Consider the following 24,528-nt stretch of genomic DNA (forward strand, 5'->3'; position numbering starts at 1 on the left):
AGAAGCAGAAGTAGGTGGACCTCTGTGAGTTTGAGGTAGCCTGATCTACAGGGTGAGTTCCTGACTATCTAGAGCGATCCCATCTCAAAACAAAACAAAAAAAGATTCCCAAATAAGAATTTATGGAAAGTTGAATAAGATAATTAGAAATATAAGTACTTGTTTATAGGATATTAATTATTTCATATTTCAAGATGAAAATTTTCTGGAGAGTGGATACGCAATAATGTAGACACACTTAGTACTTGAACAATAAACATGGATGTAGATGAAATGGTAAGTTTAAAATTGTGTACATTGTATCACATCTAAAACATTTTTAAAGGGTTGGAAATGTTACACTAAACTAGTAAAACAAGAAATAAATTGGTGTTGATTAAATATTACTATTTTAATGTGATTGTTTAAGAATATATACAATTTTAATATCCCAATCAAAAGTACCTGAGAATAATGCTACATCAAGATCCAGCTATTCCACTCCTGTTCTACCATACAACAAGGACATTTGCTCAGTCATGTTCATAGCAGCTTTATTCGTAAGAGCCAGAATCTGGAAACAACCTGGATGTTCTCAATAGAAAAATGGATACAGAAGTTATAGTACATTTACACAATGGAGTACTGTTCAGCAATTAAAAACAAGGGAATCATGAAATTTGCAGGCAAATGGTGGGAACTAGAAAAGATCATCCTGAGTGAGGTAACCCAGAAGCAGAGAGACAGGCATGGTATATACTCACTTATAAGCAGATATTATCCATAAAATATAGGATGAACATACTAAAATCCACAGACCTAAAGAAGCTAAACAAGGAGGACCCTAGGAAAGAGGCTTAATCCTCATTCAGAAGGGCAAACAGGATAGACCCAGGATGGGAGCCTACCACAGATGTCCTCTGAAAGACTCCAGCAGCAGGGGATCAAAGCAGATGCAGAGACCCACAGCCAAACTTTGGGCAGAGTGTAGGGAGCCTTATGGAAGAAGGGGGAAAGAAGGACCCAGAGGAGTCAGGAACCACACCAGGAGACCAACAGAGCCAAAAAAGCTGGGCCCAGGGGGCCTGCAGAGACTGATGCATCAGTCAAGGACTATGCAGAGAGAGGACCTAAACCCCCTTCTCAGATGTAGCCCATAAGCAGCTCAGTCTCCAAGTGAGTTCCCTAATAAGGGGAGCAGAGGCACTCTCTGACATGAATTCAGTTGCCTGCTCTTTGATTTACTTCCCCCTGGTGGGGTGACCTTACCATGCCACAGAGAAAAAGGATCTAAGCAATCCTGATTGACTTGATAAGCTAGGGTCAGATAGTAGGGGAGGAGGACTCCCCTTTTCAATGCACTAGGGGAGGGGAAGCGGGGAAGAGAGAGGGAGAATGGGACTAGGAGAAGATGAGGAAAGGGGCCACAGCCAGGATACAAAATGAAAAAAGTTGTCTTATGAAAGAAGTGGGAAATAATAGTAAGAGCTGGAGAGGACAGGAGGTCCACAAGGAGAACAACAGAACCAAAAAAATTGAGCACAGGGGTCTTTCCTGAGGCTCATACTCCAACCAAGTACCATGCATGGAGATAACCTAGAACCCCTGCACAGATGTAGCCCATGGCAGTTCAGTGTCCAAGTGGGTTCCATAGTAATGGGAACAGGGACTGCTTCTGACATGAACTGATTGGCCTGCTCTTTGATCACCTGTCCCTGAGGGGGGAGCAGCCTTGCCAGGCCACAGAGGAAGACAATGCAGCCACTCCTGATGAGACCTAACAGATTAGGATCAGAAGGAAGAAAAAGAAACCCTCCCCTACCAGTGGACTTGGGGAGGGGAGTATGTGGAGAAGGAAGAGGATGGGAGTGATTGGGAGGGGAGAAGGGAGAGAACTAGAGGGGGGGGACACAAAGTAAATAAAGTATAATTTAAAAAAGAATAAAAGAAGTGGAAAGAAAAGAAATAAATTTTAAAAATTCAAAAAATAATAATAATAAAGAAAATAATAATAAAAAAAGAAAACAACATAGATCATTCATCAAGATTGGCTACAATAAAGGCCATTAAATCTCAGCACACTTTGATTAGTCACCATCATGCAAACTATATTCTGTGATCATAACAAATGGAAAAATCAATCACAATTTTTGAACATTTTCAAGCCAGTATAAAGACATTGCTTCATTCAGTTAGTTGGGATTTAGGGGGCTCAGTAAATCAATCCCCACCTCTCACCTGAACTTAGAAATAAAATTTGAGATTACTCAAAAATGCAGAAAAATTATAATTTCCTAGAAATTAAATTACCATTTTATTTTAAAAGCTTTACTGTAGAACACGGCTTAGGGGCTGTTCCTAACTGAGATCGCAGCCTGAGGCTGAAGATGATATCCATAGGGCCAGCCTCCTCCTCCCAGCTCACTGCACAGCCCAGGGTGAGCCAACATGCTCATTCCCCACATATCCAAAGAGAGGCCAGGTACGCAGGTGCTCACTGATACTCCCAAAGTCACAATCAAACACGTCATTTCTTTCACAGGAAAGGAAAAGTACATGTGGTAAAGAGGTGGAACGTCTTTGTTCTTTCTATATTCCTTCTGCGTGGAAACACGGGATGATTGATGAGGGTCTCCCTAACGCTAAGGAGGAATAAAGGTGAAGAACACAAAGAAAAGACACGTATCTTAGCATCATTACCTCCTTCTTGGAGCTGAGCTGTGATGTTGAGCTCACACTGCACTTTAGCTTTCATGACAAGAACAATCTGCTCTTCTATAGTGACGGTGCCATCAGAATCCAGCTGTGGAGGCAAACGAAACTCCATCATTCCCCATCATCTTAAAGGCAGGATAACACCCTCATTATTTCATTTCCAATCAAGCTATCTGAAACACTTTTCTATCAGAATACACTATGGTGGTTTGAATATCCACTGTCTCCCATAGGCTCATGAGCTCAATGCTTGTTCCCAGATGGCAGTGCTACTTGGGGGACACTTCAACAACCTAGAAGATGGGATAGAGCTGAAAGAGTTAGGTGGCCACCCTGGATGTGGGTTCTTGGTAGTACGTTATCCATGTACTATCCTATCTCATCCCTGCTTCCTATTGGCCATGAAGTGAACATCTCTACTCCAACACATGGTTGGATCACAATGTTTGGTCAGATTTCACGGGAATCAGTCAACTGTACACACTGGATCGTGTAAGACTGTGAGCCAAAATAAATCGATCCTCCCTTAAGTTTGTATCGTCAGGTGTCTGGTCACAGTAATAAAAGGGTAACTAATACACATATCAGCGTTATCTTTTTGTCTGATTTTTAATGTAGTACCAGAAAAATGTAAGGAAACTCTAAGCTGTGGTTAGGTAATTACATTAAAAATAATGTAACTGGAATAAATCATCAACAGCAAAATGCCTAGCATGGTGTAAAGGCGGAATACATTACTAATTCTTTCATAACATGACAATTTTGTCATATAGAAATAAAAGGCTAAATTTAGCTCTATTAGAAAATAACATGCCACATTTCATCTAACTTTGGATTTATTTCTCTATAATGAAAGAAATAGGTTAGTCTAAATGACCTTCATCCATCTTGCCTTAAAACTGGGAACTTTAAAATATGCACCCACATATCTACTGTCCATTTGATCCATATTTATTACTTTCATATGAAAATAATGTGCTTTATGAATGAAGAAAAGGACATAATATCTAGTACAGTAAACAGATTTGTGCAAGCATTTTTCCTTACCTTAGAGTGACAAGAAAATTGTGGTGTAGTTAAAACAGAGGAGGAATCTTCCTCCCAAGTGTCTATTACTCCAAAAACAACACTTGCATCTACAACAAAGTGTTACATTTAGTAAAGCAGACATTAGACCTTTGTTCTGGGCAAGTGTGCTCATTTGTAACTTGAAAGAAAATTGAGTTCCAATGTCACAGACCTAAGGTTTAAGAGAGGCCCTGATTTGATAGGGTGTATTATGATGAAAGTTCATAAAGTTGTCATTGCAAATATAAATTCTTAATATTTATATCTTAATATCATAATATTAATGCCCTCGTGATTACAATGCCATGGGTATTCCATTTTCAAGTAGATATTATGTCATAAACTAGATATATTCAAAAGAAAACACTCTGGGACTTTAGAAACAATAGAGTAGGCATACCTTCCCTTATTCCTTTAAGAAACCACAACTAAAACCCCTGGAATAGAAATAGAGTCGATGTATATAGGATATAGATATGGAGAGAGGGGAGGAAAGATAGATGATAAATAGATAATGATGATGATTATAGATAGATGAATCAAAGATAGATAAATAGATGAATAAAAGATAGAAGATAAATATATAGATAGATGAATAGAAATAGGTAAATAGATTAATAGAAGATTGATAAATGATAGATAGTTAAATAAATAGATGAATAGAAGATAGATAGATAGATAGATAGATAGATAGATAGATAGATAGATAGATAGATAGATAGATAGATAGATAGATAGATAGACAATATTAAGAAGCTTCTGAGAGGTTCAGAGAAAAAAGCACACCATGCACAACCCCAGATCCTACAGAATGACACAGTGGAAAGCTGCTTTCATTTTCTTTCTGACACATACACCACGAGAGTGTAGTTAAAGTAGTTGGAAACTCTGAAACACTAACAAAGATAAATTGGCCTCAAGAAAAGCCTCTGCATCCAAGAAAGGAAAAGGGCATCTGACAAGACAGAAAACTCACAGACGTTAGTAGTTTGACTCCAGTCAATTAACAGCCATCTGTGGGGAGCCTGAACATGTATCCTATAGAGCAAGGCTGTAGGGAAGCACCCGTACAATCTCCCACAGTGGTCTGACAGAAAGGGAAAGAACAGAACACTAGCCTAAACAAGCTGCCCTTTTCACCCTCAATATCTGTGTGTTAATAAAGATCACGTTGGCAAGCTAGGAGCAAGAAGCATTAAATGGAGAGAGAAAAGGGAGGGCAGAGGGCAGAAAGAAATGGAAGGCATGATGACAAACACTAAAGACATTTCAAAGTCATATGAAAACCCACTGCGGCAGCACCTTCCATCTGTACAGTTTAAATTGGAATTACACTAGAACAGGGCAACAACGTCCCTTCTCGACACCACAGACAAACAAAAAGCCCAGTGCCAGGAATGGGTTACCTCTTTCGGAATTGTTGGCCAATAACTTCCTGTACATTCCCAAATATTACAGGCTATTGCCCATGCTCCTGGGTATCGCCAGAACTTGATAGTAAAACCTGATTGTTAAACAAGGAGAAATCAAACTGGTACTCGCCTGGGACTTTCATCTCTCTGTCTTGCTATGAACACTAACGGAGGAGAAAAGTTAACTACCAATCTTACTCGTTTGTGAACTCTGTGAGCTACAACATCAGGCCTGTCAAGACATGCCCACTGGAGCGACAGTGCCATCACGGGGGCAGCCAACCACCTTACAACTGGATTTAACGCATACTCCACAAGATCAAACCCATATCTGCCATCATCCATGGGAGCTGAAACCTATGGCTAGACAGTCCACAGGCCCTAGGGGAGCATCTGCTACTATCATTCTGCTAAATGTGCTTAGTATTAACCTGACTCTTAATGGCTTCTGCCTACAGGTTAGCTTCCTTCTCAACTCTCATTATTGTATCAGATGGCGACTAACACAGAGATTCACAACTAGTCAGGGGACAGAGGATAAAAGGCTAAAAAATGCTCAGCTCTAGAGGCAACATCCATACCACAGCCCCTCCTCCCAGTCCTCGGGGATCACTGCGGAAGAGGAAGTGGGAAGACTGTAAGGACCAGAGGCAGTGGACGACTACAAGGAAACAGCTTTCCAGATGAAGCAGTGCATTGCACATATTAGCTAATGGCAGTTGTGACTGCATGCACAAGACCTCTACAAGCTCGAGCCAGACATAGTCCCGGAGACGAGCAGGGGTGGGTCCAAGTCCCCACCCCTATCTGATGGGATATGAGCAATCGATAAATGGTGGGAAAGGGAGAACCAGTTTTCCATAGTGGTGCGGCCCCTGGTAGGCTGGCCATGATCCACATACATCCAAGAGTATATGAGCTGCACAGATAGGACATGGTAACATTTCAAAATTAAGGCGGGGGGGCAACTGTACACTATTTTATGAGGGCTATCTTCTGTGTCTTGAACGTATCTTGGTTGTGATATCTCAGTCTGATTTTGTTGTTATCATTTGGGGAAGGTGGATAAATTATATATTAGATTATTTTTAGTACTTTTAACAAATGCATGGAAGTTTTATGACCACAAAAGGGTATGTTCTTTTTTTAAAAAAAAGTTTCTTCCAAACAGAATAGCAAGAAGAGAGATTTTTAAATGTTCTCACCCAAATATCAGAAGTGATGGTACAGTACTTACTCGGATTTCATTAAATATATATTGAACACATGCATGAAAACGTCACACTTGCGTTAGGAATGTAGTTCAGTTGGTAGAGAATGTTCCTAGCATTCACAGAGTCCTAGGTTGAATACCAGTACCCCATCAGCCAGGAGTGGTGGTGCACATTTACAATCCCAGAACTTGAGAGACTGAGATAGGATGATCAGAAGTTCAAAGTCATCCTGACTTCATAGGAAGTTTTTATCCAGTCTGGGTCAAAAAAATATATCTCAAAAAATCCTCTGAAAGCCTCTGCAGTATAGACTGTCAAAGCAGATGCTGAGCCTGATGGCCAACTGATGGGCAGAGTGAATGGAATTTTATGTAAGAAGTGGGAAGTAGTAAGAGCTGGAGGGAATGGGAACTCCACAAGGAGAGCAACAGAACAAGATAATTTGAACACAGGGAACTTCCCAGAGACTCATACTCCAACCAAGGACTATCCGTGGAGATAACCTAGAACCCCTGCACAGGTGTAGCCCATGGCAGTTCAGTGTCCAAGTGGGTTACATAGTAATGGGAAGAGGGACTGCCTCTGACATAATCTGATTGGGCTGCTCATTGATCACCTCCCCCTGAGGGGGGAGCAGCCTTACCAGGCCACAGTAGAGGACAATGCAGCCACTTTTGATGAGAACTGATAGACTAAGATCAGAAAGGAGAGGAGAACCTCCCCTATCAGTGGACTTGGGGAGGGGCATGCAGGCAGAAAGGGGAGGGAGGGTGGGATGGGGAGGGGAGGAAGGAGGGGCTTATGGGGGGATACAAAATGAATAAAGTGTAATTAATAAAAAATTAAAAAAAGAAAAAATATATCATACAATAACCTATAAACTGTACAGTCATTATATGTCTACTGTATTGTTTTGATTGATTGGTTTTGTTTGTTTATTTTTGTTGTTTTTATTTTGGTTTTTGGTTTTTTCAAGACAGGGTTTCTCTGTGTAGTCTCAACTGTTCTGGACTTGCTTTGTAGACCAGGCTGGCCTCAAACTCACAGAGATGCTCCTGTGTCTGCCTCCCTGAGTGCTGTGATTATAGTGTCCAGCTTACTATTGTACGTTTTAAATATTGCTTCACAGCAGTAAATTTGCCACAAGATTATTATTTTTTAATTTATTACAATTTATTCACTTTGTATCCCAGCTGGAGCCCCCTCCATCACTCCCTCCCTCTCTCTTCTCCTCCTATGCCCCTACTCCCAGTGCACTGATAGGGGATGTCCTCCTCTACTTCCAGCTGACCCTAGCTTATCAGGCCTCATCAGGACTGGCTGCATTGTCTTCCTCTGTGTCCTGGTAAGGTTTTTTCCCCCTTCAAGGGGAGGTGATCAAAGAGCCAGCCACAGAGTTCATGTCAGAGACAGCCCCTGTTCCCCTTACTAGGAAACCCACTTGGAGACTGAGCTGCCATGGGCTACATCTGTGCAGGGGTTCTAGGTTATCTCCATGCATGGTCTTGGGTTGGAGTATCAGTCTCCAAAAAGACCCCCTGGGCACTGATATTTTGGCTCTGTTGCTCCCTCCAGGTCTTTCATCTCCCCCTTCTTTCATCGGCACAGGAGACAACTTCCTGAACAGAACACCAACAACACAGGCTCTAAGATCAACAATCAATAAATGGGACCTCATGAAACTGAAAAGCTTCTGTAAAGCAAAGGACACTGTCATCAGAAGAAAATCACAACCTACTGACTGGGAAAGGATCTTCACCAACCCTGTATCTGACAGAGGGCTAATATCCAGAATATATAAAGAACTCAAAAAGTTAAACAGCAACAAATCAAGTAATCCAATTAAAATATGGGGTTATGGGGGGATACAAAATGAGTAAAGTGTAATTAATAAAAAATTTTAAAAAATATGGGGTACAGAGCTAAAAAGAGAATTCTCAATAGAAGAATATCGAATGACAGAGAAACACTTAAAGAAACGTTCAATGTCCTTAGTCATCAGGGAAATGCAAATCAAAATGACCTTGAGATAAGCTTATTATTTTAAAAGCAAGATTATAAAAATACTTGAAATATGAGTATTCTATAATTTTGCAAAAACATCTGCCCCACAAAGTTCATGTTCTTGTGAGGATTAAACAACCTTAGAAAGTTGTAATACTCACATACCAAATTTGACTAATATTGGAAATGATTAAAAATATGATGAATAGAGCCAACAAATCTGGGCCCAGAGAGTCCTGCAGAGACTGATGCACCAATCAAGCACCATGCATGGAGAAGATGTAGGCCCCTGCTCAGATATAGCCAATAGGCAGCTCAGTCTCCATGTGGGTTACCTAGTAAGGGGACCAAGAGCTGTCTCTGATATGAACTCTGTTGCCTGCTCTTTGATCACATCCCCCTGACAAGATGGCCTTGCCAGACCATAGAGAAAGAGGATGCCAGGAGTTCTAATGAGACTTGAAAGGCTAATGTCAGATGGTGGGGAAGGAGGGCTCCCCCTTTCTGAGGACTAGGGCACAGAGATGTTGGGGAAGAGAAAGGGAGAGTGGGATCTGGAGGAGATGATCAGGATATAAAGTGAGTAAATGTTTTTAAATTATGAATTTGCTTGCTGACTACTATGAAAATTAATTGCATCTGTCAAGTTAAGTGAGTCATGGAGTGTACAAATTAAAAACTGTTTCTGTTTTCTCTGTGAAGATGTGCTCAAGTCTATTGAAATTGGCAGACTCATTAGACTGTCCTCCCCAGGGTGGGTGAGCCTCATACAACCTGCTAAAGAATAAACGTCAGAGAAAAAGGGAATTCGTATTTCCCCCACCTTGCTGTTAAGTTAGGACAACTCATTTCTTCATCCCCAGACATAGACATCATGAGTGCTCCTGGTTTTCAGGTCTACATAGGCTTTGGCTGAATTATCCCCCCCCAGCTCTGCTGGGTCTCTGGCTTGCATGTAACGAATCCTAGTGCTTACTCCACGATGTCCAGTCTCTCCCTCCTAACAAATCTTTTACGCAGATTCAGTTGATTCCATCTCACCAAAGAGCCCTAACACTGCCAGACAGAACTGTTTTACACAGTCCAAGAAAAAAAAAGATGTTATGGTTTAGATTCAGAGTGTCTCCCAAATGCTTATGTTGTTGAAGTGTGTTAAAAGCTTGGTCCTAGGGTTACTATTGGGAGGTGGTGGAAACTGCAGGAGACAGGTGTGTGTGTGTGTGTGTGTGTGTGTGTGTGTGTGTGTGTGTGTGTGTGTGGTGTGAGTTTGATGTGTTGTGAGTGTGGTGTGTGTATGTGCGTGTGCGTGTGCGATTGCTGTGTGGGGGTTGTTAGACTGGCTTATCTATTCCCCCAACACTACAGTCACAAGCGTGCTACCATGATGTCTTCTCTGTGGATACTCTGGACCTGTGCTCAGGCCCTCATGCTTGCGCATCAGGCACTTTGCCCCCGGAGATATCCCCGAGGCCCTGTCCTTCTCTATATTTTTTTTAAATTTCTTGAGACTTAGATTGTCAGGAAAAAAAAAAAAAAACTTGTGAAGTACAGAAGATGATGTGGGGTTCTCATCTATCTCCATGCTCAGTCTCCCTTTAGTTATGTTAACAGAATGTGTTTGTTATAAGTGAAAATTAATATTGATATATTATTAGTAGTTTCATGTTCGTACTTATGCACACATATTCTTCATACAGGTTCTTCATACAGGTTTTCATATATTTTAACTTAATGTCTTCTTCTTGTTGTTGTTATTTTTGTTTGGATTGGTTTTGGTTTTGGTTTTTCAAGACAGAGTTTTTCTGTATGGCCTTGGCTGACCTGAAACTCATTCGGTAGACCAGGCTGGCCTCAAACTCAGAAATCTGACTTCCCTTGCCTCATGAGTGCTGGCATCAAAGGTGTGTGCCCCGATTTTGAGGCTCTTAATGTCTTATGTTCCAGCATCTCAGCAAAACACACAATACAATGCACGATGTTTTCTTAGGTTTTCCACATCCTCTTACTTCTAATTATATTCCTACTCTTGAGGAGTGTTTGAAGGTGGAAAACAACAGAAGTGAGAAGCCGTTCATAAAGCACCATACAACAGCACCTGGAATCCATGTGCTTCGAGGTTGGCATTAAGCTCGGTCTTTCTTTCAATCTTTATTCAAACATTAAAAAGGTGAAATGCCTTCCTAGCTCTCACCCTGTGCAGGAGTATGTGGTAGGTCGTCTTTGGATGTCCAACTACACTTTGCAAATTGATGTTTAAGTGAATAAATTTTTTTAAATAAAGTTTGAGAACTGAAATTGTATCAACTCAAAAATTACCATTATAATGGGAATTGTAAGAAAATATGCACTGCCTTCACTGGCTGATGAAAGATGCAAAATATATAAAAAATAAATAATACAATGGCTATTGCCTAAGGAATAGTTAGGCAAAGTGCTCCAGGACATACAACTACATAAGATGTACTATGAAATTGTTCTTAACTGTGACTGTCGTCATTTTTGTCAAGAACATGATCTGTAGGGCGAATGCTCATTTGGTTTCAATTGTGAAATTATTCAACATGGCTAATTAGACAAAATGGGTAAGTAATTTTTTTTCAGTGCTAGAAAGCTTCAGAAATGTGAAAATGATACATGATCAAATTCATCAATATTTTATATTCTCCTTCTGAACCATTTTCAAAATTTGTTTATCAACCATAGTGCTGCTGTTTAAGTGTGGCTCTTATACTGCTGAATTCCATGCTGACCTAATTTACTTCACAGTTCCCAAGAGCTGGTTTCTTAGACACCCTCACTCTTAAAAGCCCAATTTTTCTTCCTGGACATCAGCGATATTTGAAGGCTTAGTTCTAAAAGTTTCTATAGCACTTACTTCTCTGCAGCTGCAACAGTTATGATGGCATCACGGGGGAGCATGCCCAAGGCAGCTCCAGATTCAAAATAATGTCCCTCAGCTCATTTGGAATATAATCCAACAATGTCAAATTATCAACCTTCTATACACATCCTCTCTCTCTCTCTTTTGCTCTCTCTCTCCCTCCCTCCTTCCTTCTTCTCTCTCCCTCTCTCCAACTCTCTCTCTCTGGGGGGGGTGAGTAGTAATTAGTTTAACAAGCAAGAACAAAATGTTTCGTGTTTTTGTAGTTGTATCAAATAGGCTCTGGAGAGAGGAAGACACGCATGATTGGAAACAGTGGAAGAGCAGCGAGAAGAAAAGAGGATGAGTGTATACAACAGGAAAATGATCGTAGGAAATGAAAAAGGCATTCTGCGATGTCAAATGAGATGCAATATATAAAATCTTATATATCATATAACTGAAAAGTATTATTAGCTTAATATGAACATAGATAAAAAGTAACTGGGATGTAAACCATTTCCATCTTAGACTCAGATTTAAACAAATTGTTTTCAAAGCTAACACTGTATGGGTAACCCAAATAAAGCTGAGTCCCTTATATGTCAGAGCTGAAACTCTTCTCCTGTTGCTCTGGGAACAAATGAAGCCACATGCTCGTTGAAACCCAGTTCCTCTGCGGGAAGTCGTGGACTCCCAGGACAACTCCACAGTGCTCCCTCTGCTAAGCGGGGTGATCGTTGATACGTTCTTCTGCCATGGAGTTCATTCCGCTTGGAAACGACAACCAGACAGCAGTCACTGCCATCCCAACAGTGTTGACCTAATTTGAGACGTGATAAATTGTCAAGAAGATCATTTCCTTTAGGCCATTAGCAGCCAGAATTTGAGATTACAGAAAATCAGAGTGTGGGCAAAATTATGGATGGGCACAGAATGGCATCAGTGGCCGACGGCCAAGGCATTTGTAACTAGTGCCACCCTGAAGCAACACATCTGCCACAGAGCACAGCTGTGGGGAAAGTAGCGAGGAGAAAACCTAACGTGGCTGATATCCATCAGCAATGAGCAGAAGCAAGGAAATAAAATCACTGTTACTGATATGGTCACAGAACTACGAAGTTGTATACAGCAATGGAAACTGTATACCCACCGTAGTAACAACTGAATGTGTTGATTAAGAACACAAAGAAAATTTAACATGAGACCTTGCAAACTGAAGAGTTTTCAGAAAGGTGAACCAAGTAAGGCTGGAGAGGTCACTCAAAGTGCTTGCCGGGAAATTGTTATGGCTGGAGATTGGATACCAGCACCACAGTCACACCTGTAACCACTCTGGGTTGGCTTTTAACCCAGAAGAGAAAATGAAAGGCCTACTAGACCTAAGGAGAAACCCTGCTTCAAATGAAAATGCGTGGAGTCCTAGAAAAGGACAGCTGCCATCCTCTCTGAAATCTACAGAATGTAATACTATATAAATCATACATCGTGCAACAGGTCTAATACAAAGAGGTTTGTCAGAGACAAAGAGAGACAGTGGGGGAGGGTTGAAGAGAGAAGAGGGTGGCACTCCCTGGGAAAGAAAGTCAAGAGAGAAAGGAAACAGGGGCAGGCCGCAGGCTGGTCCTTCAGAGCTGGAGCTGGAGTGCATCTAGCTTGCCCCTGGTGGCAGCAAGTGATGACATCAGGTTGCTAGGCACACTAGCAGGCTATTGGTATCAGCTTGTGAACTAATATTACAATATTCCTCCCTTTTTGTTTAATTAAAACATGGCAAACAGGAAGAGGTGGAGAGAGAGGGAGAGATAAAAAGCCAGAGCACAAAAAATGTCTAGATTATATGGTGAGGAGGAAGGGAAGTCCCTGTCACCACGGGCATGCCTCTATACACTCAACACCGACACACGCACAGATACACACTGGCACACACACAGAAGCACACAAAGTATAAGTACATACATTTTTTTAAGCGATGAACCCAGGAGTTAAGCTTTAGTTTCCCCATGTTCTAATATAAAGATATGTCTATCAGCCTCTGTGAGTGAAAGGGAAGAAGCCAAAGAGAAATTATTCTTAGAATAGATTAGATGTCTGGGCAATTTAGTCAACAGTTCCAGGAATGAGCAAAGGCTTCTGAAAGAGGAAAAAAAAATCTATGTGTTGTCAGCAAAGTCAGATCCAGGGTAAAATGTTACAGCTGACAATATTATGAGGTATAAGTATAATCTGGGACCCAGACTCTTGTACCCAGGCAGAGTGACAATACATAAGACGTAGCAACCTGAGAGTAAGACACGGGTTAAGTTCATTTCCCCTCCTGCTGAACTGCCATCTCTCTAAGTTTAAGCACTGACTCAAATTTAGAGTCATTTCTACAAAACATTAGAGATTATCTTTTGGGAAACAGGGTCCAGAGTTCAGCTTGTCCCCAGGGATTCTCACAGCCTGGGGCATGAGAAGCCATCAGGGCACCTGCTGAGCTGGACTGTCATGAGTTTTCATTTGTGTGTTGGTTACGGGAGGTACTCTCAGTTTTCTAGAATCTACACAAAGAATGGATATATTGTTTCTGAGGCAAAATTAGGCCAGTTGCACACTCAACCAGGTAACATGAAGAAAACCATTAGCGAGTCTAACAATCTGTAAATGAGACTATGAACCTAGAGATGGTGGGACTCAGTTTTGTAATTTTCAGTGCATTCTCACTCTACCATGTGTCTTTTATGCAAAAAAAAAAAAAAAAAAAAAAAAAAAAAAAAAAAAGATGGTTAAACCAACCTTATGGCTCAGATTTGTCTCCGGGATGAAAGAGGGAAATCGATAGTTATGGTTGGTTTTAGTAGAAACCTGCCACAAATTGGAATCACCTTGGTAGAGAACCTTGAATGGAGAACTGTCCCAATTGCCTTAACCGATGTGGGGAGACTCTAGTTGTGGGTGGCACCTTCAGATAGCAGTCCAGATACAAAGGGTACAGCCAAAGGAGGGTTATTCGCTGGCCTTTGGCGCCTTGCTTAGCCTTCCCTCTGACAGCTCAGTTGGCTTACCCTGATGTCGGTGATACCTATGTCGATGATGATTTTTCCATTGTAAAGTAAGGATCAAGGGCTTGCTGTGAACCTTTCAGGTTTTCAACGCCAGACTGGGATTAATGAGGCACCTGGCATCATGGACTAAAGTAAGAACCAGCTTCTCGGCCTCTCAAGGTGTGATTCAGCTATTGCTGCTATGTTAGCATACGCTGACTTTTAAAAACTCTTCCATAAGAGCCGGGTGGTGGTGCATGTCTTTATTCCCAGCATTCAAGAGTCAGAGGCAGGTGGAGCTCTGTGAATTCCAGGCCAACCTGGTCTACAGAGTGAGTTCCAGGGCAGCCAGGGCTACACAGAGAAACCCTGTCTCAAAAAACAAAACAACAACAAAAACAAAAAACAACCCACAACTCTTTATTAAATATTTGCATTCATCCCATTGGTTCTGTTCCTCTAGAAAACCCTGACTAACATATTAATCAATACTCTTAACAATACACATTCTATAACAGGCATAAGTAATGCAGTTAAAGGATCCAGTTGCTATCAGAAAGAAATCAGGTTCTAAAGAAAGCCATGAGGAATGAAAGTAGAGTGTCCAGATGGAGGGAGTGGCCACACAAATTCTCCAAATTCACAATTCAAAAGCCTGCAGCAGCCCCCAATCGCATCTTCCAAGAAGGTCAGTCCAATCACCATGCTATCAGAAGCGCTTGGCTAATCAGTTCAGGAGAAAAGAAGATTTTATTTCCTTACTGTTTGTACATTTTTAAGTTCAAGACTATCACATTCTGTTCGTAAATGATATTATCATCTCCATTTCACAGTGGAGGAAATGAAGCTCACAAAGGAGAAACGACGTGCCACTGTAAGAGAGAAAGACTAACCCAGAGAGGTAACAAAAAAAAAAAGAAAAGTGGAGAGGAGAAGAAAAAGCATGCCTGTGTTCTAGCTGATGCCCAACACAACTGCGGCCAGAGACAGGAAAATAAGCAGAATGTAAGCGTGCTGCCTGGGAATGTTATAGACTTAGTCCCAAGGAATTGTAAAAGGGCTCAGAAATTAAGAATAGCTTGATACATTGATCCAATGCCAATGGAACTGAGTTGGGTTCGATTCCATTCCTCTGCCTCTGGGCTAGCGAAGCTGAAGAGACCTCCCAGATTTAGCACAGCCACCGGGAAATCCACTAGGGACACACCAGGCTTCCTTGTAACTAGAAGACAAACGACAAGAGTCCTGGCTGTGGATGGGAGGAAAAAGAACAAACCAAATGTCCTCTGCTTGGCCAAAACAGGGCGTGCAGCAATTTGCACATTGGGAAGATAATCAGCAGCCACATTTTAGCTTGATTCTGCTTTAAAAAAAAAAAAAAAAAAAAACAGTGTCCTAGCTGCTGTCCACACCCCAGGGCTGCCCTCCACCTCTCAGGGATGGCTCCGTGCAGTCCCGTTTCTTAAAACTGCCCCCCGAGGCTGAGGTACATGGCATACAGTGACCACACGCATTGATTTGTCCACATTCTCATTTCCCACTCCCATATGCTGGTGGGAGACATGCGCTTTTATCCGAACATGTTTACACGGCATGCATTAGTGCTTTGTACCGTATGTGTTTTAACACACGTGAACGGTATTTTCTCGTGATCCTGTGGCTTCTCTGTCGCATCCCATCCTGCTTTGTGATCCGGTCTTACTGGTGAGAGGGCATTTAACCCATTGCCTTCTGCTGCGCATGGTAACACAGTATGAACATTTGGATTGTGCCCAATAAGCTGCTCCTCGGGTGCTCATTATAGATCAAGGTGAGAAATTCTGTGGACTGCACCTCAGGAATGAGCATTCCCGGGACAGAGGGTGTGCGCACACAAATTTGCTGGGCTGTGACACCTGACCCCACAATGAGGGCCGGCAGGCAATAGAAGCCCTAAAACCAAAGTGTAAACCGTAGTGCTTTAATGGCAGCCATCTACATTTGGATGTTCCCTGACATCTCTTAGCCTACTCACTCTGCTCACCTACAAAACTGTAAGTTATGGCAGTGCCTGTCTCATGGAGTTATTGTGGGAATTAAATGGGAGATTGAATTGCTTTGCACATTATCGGGCCTTTAGTGACTAAGTAAGTGGAGTCAGAGGTTTTTGACTTGCCAGGAGACGGAATCCTCAGGGCAGGTCAGTAGACATCAAGGATCCCTGCCTCACTGCACAGAGGGGGACAATTAATTAAAGGGGAGAAGCCTAGGGCTGTACACAAGGATTTACTGCCGACAGGGTTAGACGCCCACAGCACCGCTAGCGCCCTCTTCAGAGAAAGTGGAGTCTGCGCATTGGTCTCTGCTCACACCAGGTACTGTCCAAGGTTTTCACATTTCCTTCCATGGCAGGGACTTCTGGGAGTTTTTTTCTAGACACAAGGATCTTTTTTATTTAATTATTTTTATTTTTATTAATTACAGTTTATTCACTTTGTATCCCCACTGTACCTCCTTTCGTCCTCCCCTCCCAACCCCACCCTCCCTCTTCCCCACCCGTGTTCCTCTCCCAGTCCACTGATAAGGGAGGTCCTCCTCCCCTTCCCTCTGATCCTAGTCTATCAGGTCTCATCAGGAGTGGCTGCATAGTCTTCTGTGCTCCCTCCTCAGGGGGAGGTGATCAAAGAGCAGCCCAATCAGTTCATCTCAGAGACAGTCCCTGTCCCCATTACTATGGAGGCCACTTGGACACTGAACTGCCATAGGCTACCTCTGTGCAGGGGTTCCAGGCCATCTCTATAGCCACTTCCCAGAACACAAAGTATGCATCAGTCTGATCTACAGCCGGCATCGCATGTCTGAACGCTCTCCTGTTCTTTGTCCTTTCATCTTTCACAAGCATAACTCTTGGTCTCAACAAACCCCTTATACGCCTATCTCAGTCTCAAAGTCTGTCTCCAGGGAGGCTCCCTGGTGCAGCAGAGAAAACACAAAGTGTATTTATGTGGTGGTCCTACCACTTGACCATCCGGCTTTAAAACTTGCCCTGCTGGGCTCTGCAATGACATCAGGGGTGTGGACGCATGGGTACTGAATTGGGCCTCAAGGCAAAGCTACTTCTTTACAAGAACTGATGAGCACCGGTCTGTGTTAACTCTTTTGTGATGTGATCCCATGTCAATTGACAACTAAACATTTATTCTATATCTGTACATTCTTTTTAACCGAGTCTTCTTTGGTGTTTTCTCAATATTTTATAACTTTAAAATATATGTATAGCTAGAAATATATTCATCACTTGGCACTTACAGGTTCAATATATATGTGTGTGTGTGTGTGTATATATATATATATATATATATATATCCATTATATATATATATATAATTGTCCCAATTAATAAAATTTCAGAGTATGCAATGCCCATAAACTAAAGTAATAAGTCAAGCATTACCAATTTTTAAAATAAAAATAGTCCAATATAATTATTTTTAAGATGAAAAACTAAAGGTCAAAGAATGTATAACTATGTAAAGGCAACTTGTTTAAAACTACAGTTTTTCATTAAAGATTTAAAACGTAGTATATACTATGTCATCACACTGTAGGTTTATGAATTCATACACACACAAACACACAGGGTGAGAGGGAAAGAGAGAGATTGAAAGTCAGTGTTAAACAATAATTCCCAACCGGGAGAAATTTCTGGCAATATCTGCAACTATTGGCTCCTGTCACAGTGAGGACCAAGGGGCTGCCGCTAGCCCCTGTGGGGCAGAGTACAGAGCCTCTGCTGAGTATCTACACTACAGGAGACAACCCCAAAAGAAACGGGTGCGTGAGCCAAAGAGGCTGTTGTCCCAAGGCTGGGGGTCCTACTGGCTTTATTGAAAGCAAAAGGCAAATGAAATATTCTACTCGTGATTTCACAGTGATTTAGTTCGTTACTGTGCTAGATAATCTCTCTCTCTCTCTCTTGAAAGAAACCTAGAACCCTGAGTAAAAGAAATGGTCAGGGCAGATCTGCCTCTTACACACGTAGTAACGTAGTATCTAAATACCTTATTAGACAGAAATGTAGGAGGCGCCTGGGGGATCATCGGGGTTCTGTGACTCTATTGGAATATCATCATCCAATCTAGAAGGCCTTCCCCCATACATGCATATTCCTTCTGTTAATTTAGGTACTTCTTTCAGACTTAAGAGAACCTGTTTTTAAATGCTCTTGTATGACACACTACTCATTTGGGTTTTGTAACAGAATAAGTCTCCATGAACGTCCTGATGATGCTAGAGTAAAGATTAGTGTTTTTCAGGACATGTATTTCCTAGAAATAGCTTCTGATTTTATGTGGCTATGACTACGGACGATCAGTTTTTTCAAACTGTATCTTCTGGGTAATTAAAATTTAAGTTGGTCATTTAAGTCAAAGACGTTGTTTTAAATATCTCCGGAACACATTCACGGGTGCTTTTAACTTTGAGAAAGGGAAGGATTTTTTTTTTTTTAAATCCAACTGAATCTTTATTTGACGGTCAACGTGCGCCCTCTACCGAACCGGAGAAATATAACCTTAGAATCTGTTCTAAGTCCAAAGGACTCAAACTGCAGAAGCAAACATCTTTCTAGTTCATCTGAAAAAAAAAAACAAAATGAAATGAAATGAAACTGTGAAGCTTACATATTCTATGACTTGAAAAATAAGCGAGGGTGAACTTTTCCTTGCACATTAAAGAGGTACGTTATGAAATATCGCCCAAAAATCCTCCAAGCGACAGTATTTCAACAGCCACCGCTACCCAACATAAGAGCCCCGCTGTATCTAACGCGGTCTTTCTGCGGTCTAGCCCCTTTGCTTAAATACGCGCTTCTGTATCGGAGAGGGACGGTTACACTCTTACACCGTACCATCATCAATTTGAGAAGTTTTAAGCTCCCAGACACGATGGCGAACTGACAACGGACAAAAACCACTAGGGTCGTTGAAGCGAGTAGCCCATCGATTACGTGGAAGAAGGGAGTTCTATCCCTCTCCAGCTGTGCATTCCTGATCCCTGAAGCCAGGGTGCTGGTCTGACGCCCCGAGCTGGGACCTCCCGCCTAAAGGGGATGCGGGTGTGTGAGGTGCAGCTCGGGGCTGGAGGGAGGCCAGCGCGCCCGGGCTTGCATGTTGGGCTGGGGGAAGCGGGAGCCAGTGCCCGGCTCTTACCTGCGCTCCGGCTAGGAGACAGCTGTTGAGAATCAGCCACCCGCAGATGTAGGGTAAAGCCTCCAGCCCGGCCATAACCAGAACTGCCCGAGGCTCCAGCGGCGTCCGTATCCCAGACTCGCCTACTTGGCCAGTTCCGGGCAAACTTGTGATGGGGAGCGAGGCACAGCTGGGCAGCTGGAGAGCAGGAGCCACTGGCCAGGATGCTCCGGGAGGGGGGCGGGTCTGGCTGCCTGCGCCCCAGAGTCTGAGAACCCAGATCCTGAATGCCTTAGCTCCTGGTGGTCCCGCCCACCACCACCGAAGACAGCTGTGGGGAGGGGACAGAGGATGCGGGCGCCAAGAGCCCTGAGGCCACGCGATCCCGAGGCGGGGCTGCAGCCAGGCTTGCTTCTCGCTGTGTCTGCTTCCCGGCGCTGGGTTCTGAGTCCCCAAGCCATCTCTGGGCACGCCCTGAGTCCTCGGAGGAGCGGCTCAAAACTTTCCTCCTGCCCAGATGTGCGCTGGCCACACACATCTGGTTTCCGAAGCCTGTAGGGTTAGCTCTCCACTGAACAACCTACAACCCTCTGAGGCTCTCTGATTCATTTTCTCCTCACTACAATGATATGCCCAGAGTAGGGAAGAGGCTGTCAGGTATGGGATGGATGGGTGGGGTGTGTGTGTGTGTGTGTGTGTGTGTGTACGCGCGCTAATGAAAAATAGAACCTAGAATCTTAACCATAAAAAGGACGCAGTCCCAAAAGAAATGTTTCAATTACTTCGAGGAGCATTTTGCTGTGTGTTATTTTGATTTTTGTTTGTTTGGTGGTGGTGGTGGTTTGGTTTGGATTTTTTTGTTTTTGTTTTGTTTGTATTTTGGTTGGTTGATTGGTTGTCTTTTGTTTTGTTTTTTACATTTGGGTTATTTTGGGGTTTTTTTTGTTTTGTTTTTGTCTTTTGGTAGTCTCTGAGACACATTCTGATCAGGAGGGACCGGCACTGTAAAATGCAGTTCCTTTCCTTCAGACTCACTGAAGTACCGTCATGACTATGTTTAAACACGGAGTTTTTCGTCACTCTTTGAGGATTGTCTTCAATCCTTCTAATGAAGCTCTTAGAAATGTATGCTCAAAACGAAGGCTTATTGCAATACCCCAAAACCATTAGCTTCTTGGTGACCCTCTCCCTGTACTCTGTCTCTCTCTGTCTCTCTCCCTGTGTGTGTGTGTGTCTCTCTCTCACTTTGATAGTAATTTGGGGGGTTGATGGTCAAAGCACTGACAGAGTGAGTCTGACTGCCAGTTTTCACTACAGCCTCTCAACAGGAGGAGCTGTGAAGGCAGCTCTCTGGGGTCCCTCGTCAGAGCACTGCTCCTGTTTGTGAGACCCTCTCCAAACCGAAACACCTCACAAAGCCCCCTTCCTGGAGTTAGGCTGCGAGTATACGGATACTGGGAGAAAATAGGCGTTCAGTAGTTGTACCCTCAAAACTTTATTGGGAAAGTTGAGTTTAAAATGCAGCATCCTCTAAGGGAGATAATAAGTAGTTAGTATTGATGATGATGATGTGGCTTGTGGTTATGACAACTCAATCTGTGAATGGGCAAAGGACTAACTGTGGTGAACAGAATACTGTCTGTATCGACAATACTCCATCTTTATTATGACGTAACTGCTGAGAGGCTTGTACAACTTTATTCTCACCTTAACTTTTAACATTTTAATCAGCGCCAAGGATTTTTCTCTTTTTCATGTATCTAAAGCTTTCTTCTACCTGTTGTGTCCAGTTCATTCTCCAACTGTAGTTTTGAAATGTCCTACAAATCCTTTGACATACACTTCTCACTGAGAGGTGGGGGTCTGAGCCTCCTCCCTATTAGAGTTCTTTGATTACTCACACTGTAAAATACAGTAAAAGTTAGCCCAGCCTTTCAAAACCATCAGCTTCCAACCTTAACCTCCATGTTTCATTGTCACAAGGGGACTTTGACAGCTGTGGGAAAAGGAAATGGAACGAGTCCACAGAGAAGCCGAATAGAGACAACCGACTCTCTCATAGCGCCATCCTAATATGGAGATGTGTGGATCTCCATCCACATATCACTAACACCAATCCGTTGGCCACAGAAAAGCCCTGTTAGAAATGGCTGCTCTACGGCTTAGAGAGATGGCTCAGTGGTGGTTCACAACCACCCATAACTCCATTCCAGGAGTTGTCGAACCCCTCTCTAGCCTCTGAGGGCACCAGGCACAAATGTGACATGCATCCATACATGTAAGCAAAACACCTCTTTATGTAAATTTTCTCAAAATGAAATAAATGGATCCTCTAGGTCAAACTGAACTACCTCAGCAAATGCCAAATGAAGCAGTCCCTGACAGACTTTTGAGCCCTGTGGCTGTGCTTTCTGCCATGAAGTTTGGAGGCTCTGTGTCAGACAGTACAGATGATGAGATGCTACCAGCCACCAAACTCTGGCCCTCTGGGATTGTCTGCCTGCTAACATAGACCATGAGAATGATGTGGTTCCTTTGTTTCATCCTATCAATTCCACTTTTTATTTCCAACATCTTATGGCTTTCCCAGAGGTGACTCATTCTTTGTCAACAATTTCTCAGTGACATAGATTCATACACACACACACACTGTAGATCTTAGACTATCAGTGCTTGAAAAATGCCTCAGCTTCCAAGACCCCATCATTCCTGCACATCTCTCACCATGTTTTTGCCTTAAAACACTTTTAATGATAAGAATCGTCTCTCAAGAAATGAAGTTTACATAGAAAATATGTTTTAATGAACCATTGCCAGAGAGTAAATGGTTGACCAAAATAATATCTCACACTTCCTAGTTTTCTTGTTTTACACATTCCTTTTATAAGCATAAATTTTGAAAAATATTATGTCAACAGAATAAACTGATCCCCAAACAACCCTAAAATATAAGTGTAAGCTAAGGTTCCACTTTACTGGAAAACTTCAACTCAGAAAGCTGAGTGACTTGTAGATAGAACACAGCAAGAAGGGGAGACCTCTCAGTCCTGACAACAATTTTGGCTTCCGTCTGCTGCCCTTGACATTTGTCAGGAATTTCACAGGGGTGGTAAGTGCCTCCTCATTCAAGTTTTCATTTCCCCCATAGAGAAACAAATCACCCCTTAGAAAGAGATTCTTGTTCAACTGAATAATTAGTCACATTTCAGGCAGTATGACATACCTTGGGTAATTTATTTTGAGTCTTTCAGCACAGGTAGGCATATGCTGCCAATAGTGTAGCCAATACCACTGAGACAAGAATTTAACCTAGATTACAAAAGTAGCAGTCCTTTAATGTGAAGACACGTTAAGAAAGGACACTAAACAATCTACTTGTTTATTATGCTCTAAGAGAATGTTCAGAAATCCTTTAAAAAGATAATTTGATTATGATTTTTAAGACTTAAGGAGCCAAGCAATTTATATTGGGTACTTTGTAGACACAAAAGATCACAGCAAGAAGTAAATAGGAATAAACAATGAAATGTGGTTTTCTATAAAGAATGAATTGTCAACATGAACAATATAACATACCTTAAAACAGCTGCATGGCACAGAAGGTGGGTGATTGTGGAGCTTCTGCGGTGGCCTCACAGGCTCATGGAGTTGATTGTTACCAGGGACTGGCACTGTTTGAAAGAATTAATAGCTGTGGCCTTCAACCAATGACTGCTCCAGCTGAAACCCATGCCATCCATGCCATGAGAGGTTGCCCACCCATGACACTGCCTGGAGGGCCAGGAACCAGGGGATGGGTAGGCCAGCATCCTCTGACAGAACCAAACATGACTGACTGGCAAATAATAATAATAATAAAAATATAAATCCAATGAAAATATTCCTATCACTAGGAATCATTTGTAATTATCATTAGGAATCAGATTCTGCTATACTCACAGACAGCCTAGCCCAGCTGTCACCAGAGAGGCTTCATCCAGCAAGTGATGGAAACAGATGCAGAGAGCCACAGAGGGACATTAGGTGGAGCTTGTGGCATCCTGCAGAAAGGTGAGGCAAGGAGGGGAAGAAAAAAATTGTAGAAGCCAGAGGGTCAAAGGACCCCACAAGAAAACCCACAGAATCAACTAACTTGGACTCACAGGGGCTCACAGAGCCTGAACTACCAACCAGGGAGCCTGCATGGGTCTGACCTAGGCCCTCTGCACATATATAACAGTTGTGAAGCTTGTTCTTCTTGTGGGACTCCTAACAGTAAGAGCAGGCGCTATCTCTGAGTCTGCTGCCTGCTTTGGGGATGCTTTCCTCCTACTGGGTTCCCTTGTTCAGGTCCAGCCTTAGTAGGAGAAGACTGCAACTTGATATGCCATGGCCTGCCCTTTTCCGAAGAGAAGTGAAGGCGGCATCCGTGGGGGACAGGGGAGACATGAGGTAGTAGGAAGGGACTGGCAGGAGAGGAGAGAGAAGAAACTGCTTGGGGGAAAAGAAGAAAGAGAAAGAAAGGAAGGAAGGAAGGAAGGAAGGAAGGAAGGAAGGAAGAGAGGGAGGGAGGGAGGGAGGGAGGGAGGGAGGGAGGGAGGGAGGGAGGGAAAAAAAGAAAGACAGAAAGAAAGAAGAGAAAGAGGTGTGGCCTTGTTGGAGGAAGTGTGTCACTGAGTGTGAGCTTTGAGGTTTCAAAAGCACATGTCAAGTCAGGTGTGTTTCTACCTCTGCCTGGGGATCAGGATGGCTCTCAGCTGTGAATCTGATGTTATGAGAGCACTAAAGGACTAAGCCTCTGTAACTGTAAGCCAGTCCCAACTAAGAGTTGCCTTGGTCCTGGTATCTCTTCACAGCAATAAAAAGATAGTTTCCAAGAGGAAACGGGGAAGATCTGAAGAGCTTCTCAGATGGTGCGCTAAGGGAGAGCATTTTCCGAAGAGTGTGAGTTTAGCGTTGAGCTCACTGTGACTGTACATAGTGCAAAAGCAGGGAGACAAGTCCCACATTGGCCAGAACAAAAAGGTGAGAAGCAGAAAGAGCTGGAAATCCCTCGCTGCCTGGCTAAGAAAGAATTCCCTTTTGGAAGAAAGCCTGCTGTCT

General features: G+C 42.7%; 1 protein-coding gene across 1 annotated transcript in view; it reads right to left on the bottom strand.

Moving 5' to 3' along the window:
- Pth2r (parathyroid hormone 2 receptor) overlaps window positions 1-19,652 on the bottom strand; it is an 80,526-nt gene extending 60,874 nt beyond the window's left edge. The window contains exons 1-2 of the mRNA XM_055616793.1: window positions 19,468-19,652; window positions 2,680-2,782 (exon numbers count right to left, since the gene is read on the bottom strand). Coding sequence (XP_055472768.1) covers window positions 2,680-2,782; window positions 19,468-19,542 — 178 coding nt within the window. The 5' untranslated portion in view covers window positions 19,543-19,652. The remainder of the gene's footprint in view (window positions 1-2,679; window positions 2,783-19,467) is intronic.
- Between the last annotated feature and the right edge of the window lie 4,876 nt (window positions 19,653-24,528).

This window comes from Psammomys obesus, unplaced genomic scaffold (genome assembly GCF_907164565.1).
Source record: "Psammomys obesus unplaced genomic scaffold, mPsaObe1.curated_primary_1811, whole genome shotgun sequence".
Taxonomy (NCBI): Eukaryota; Metazoa; Chordata; class Mammalia; order Rodentia; family Muridae; genus Psammomys; species Psammomys obesus.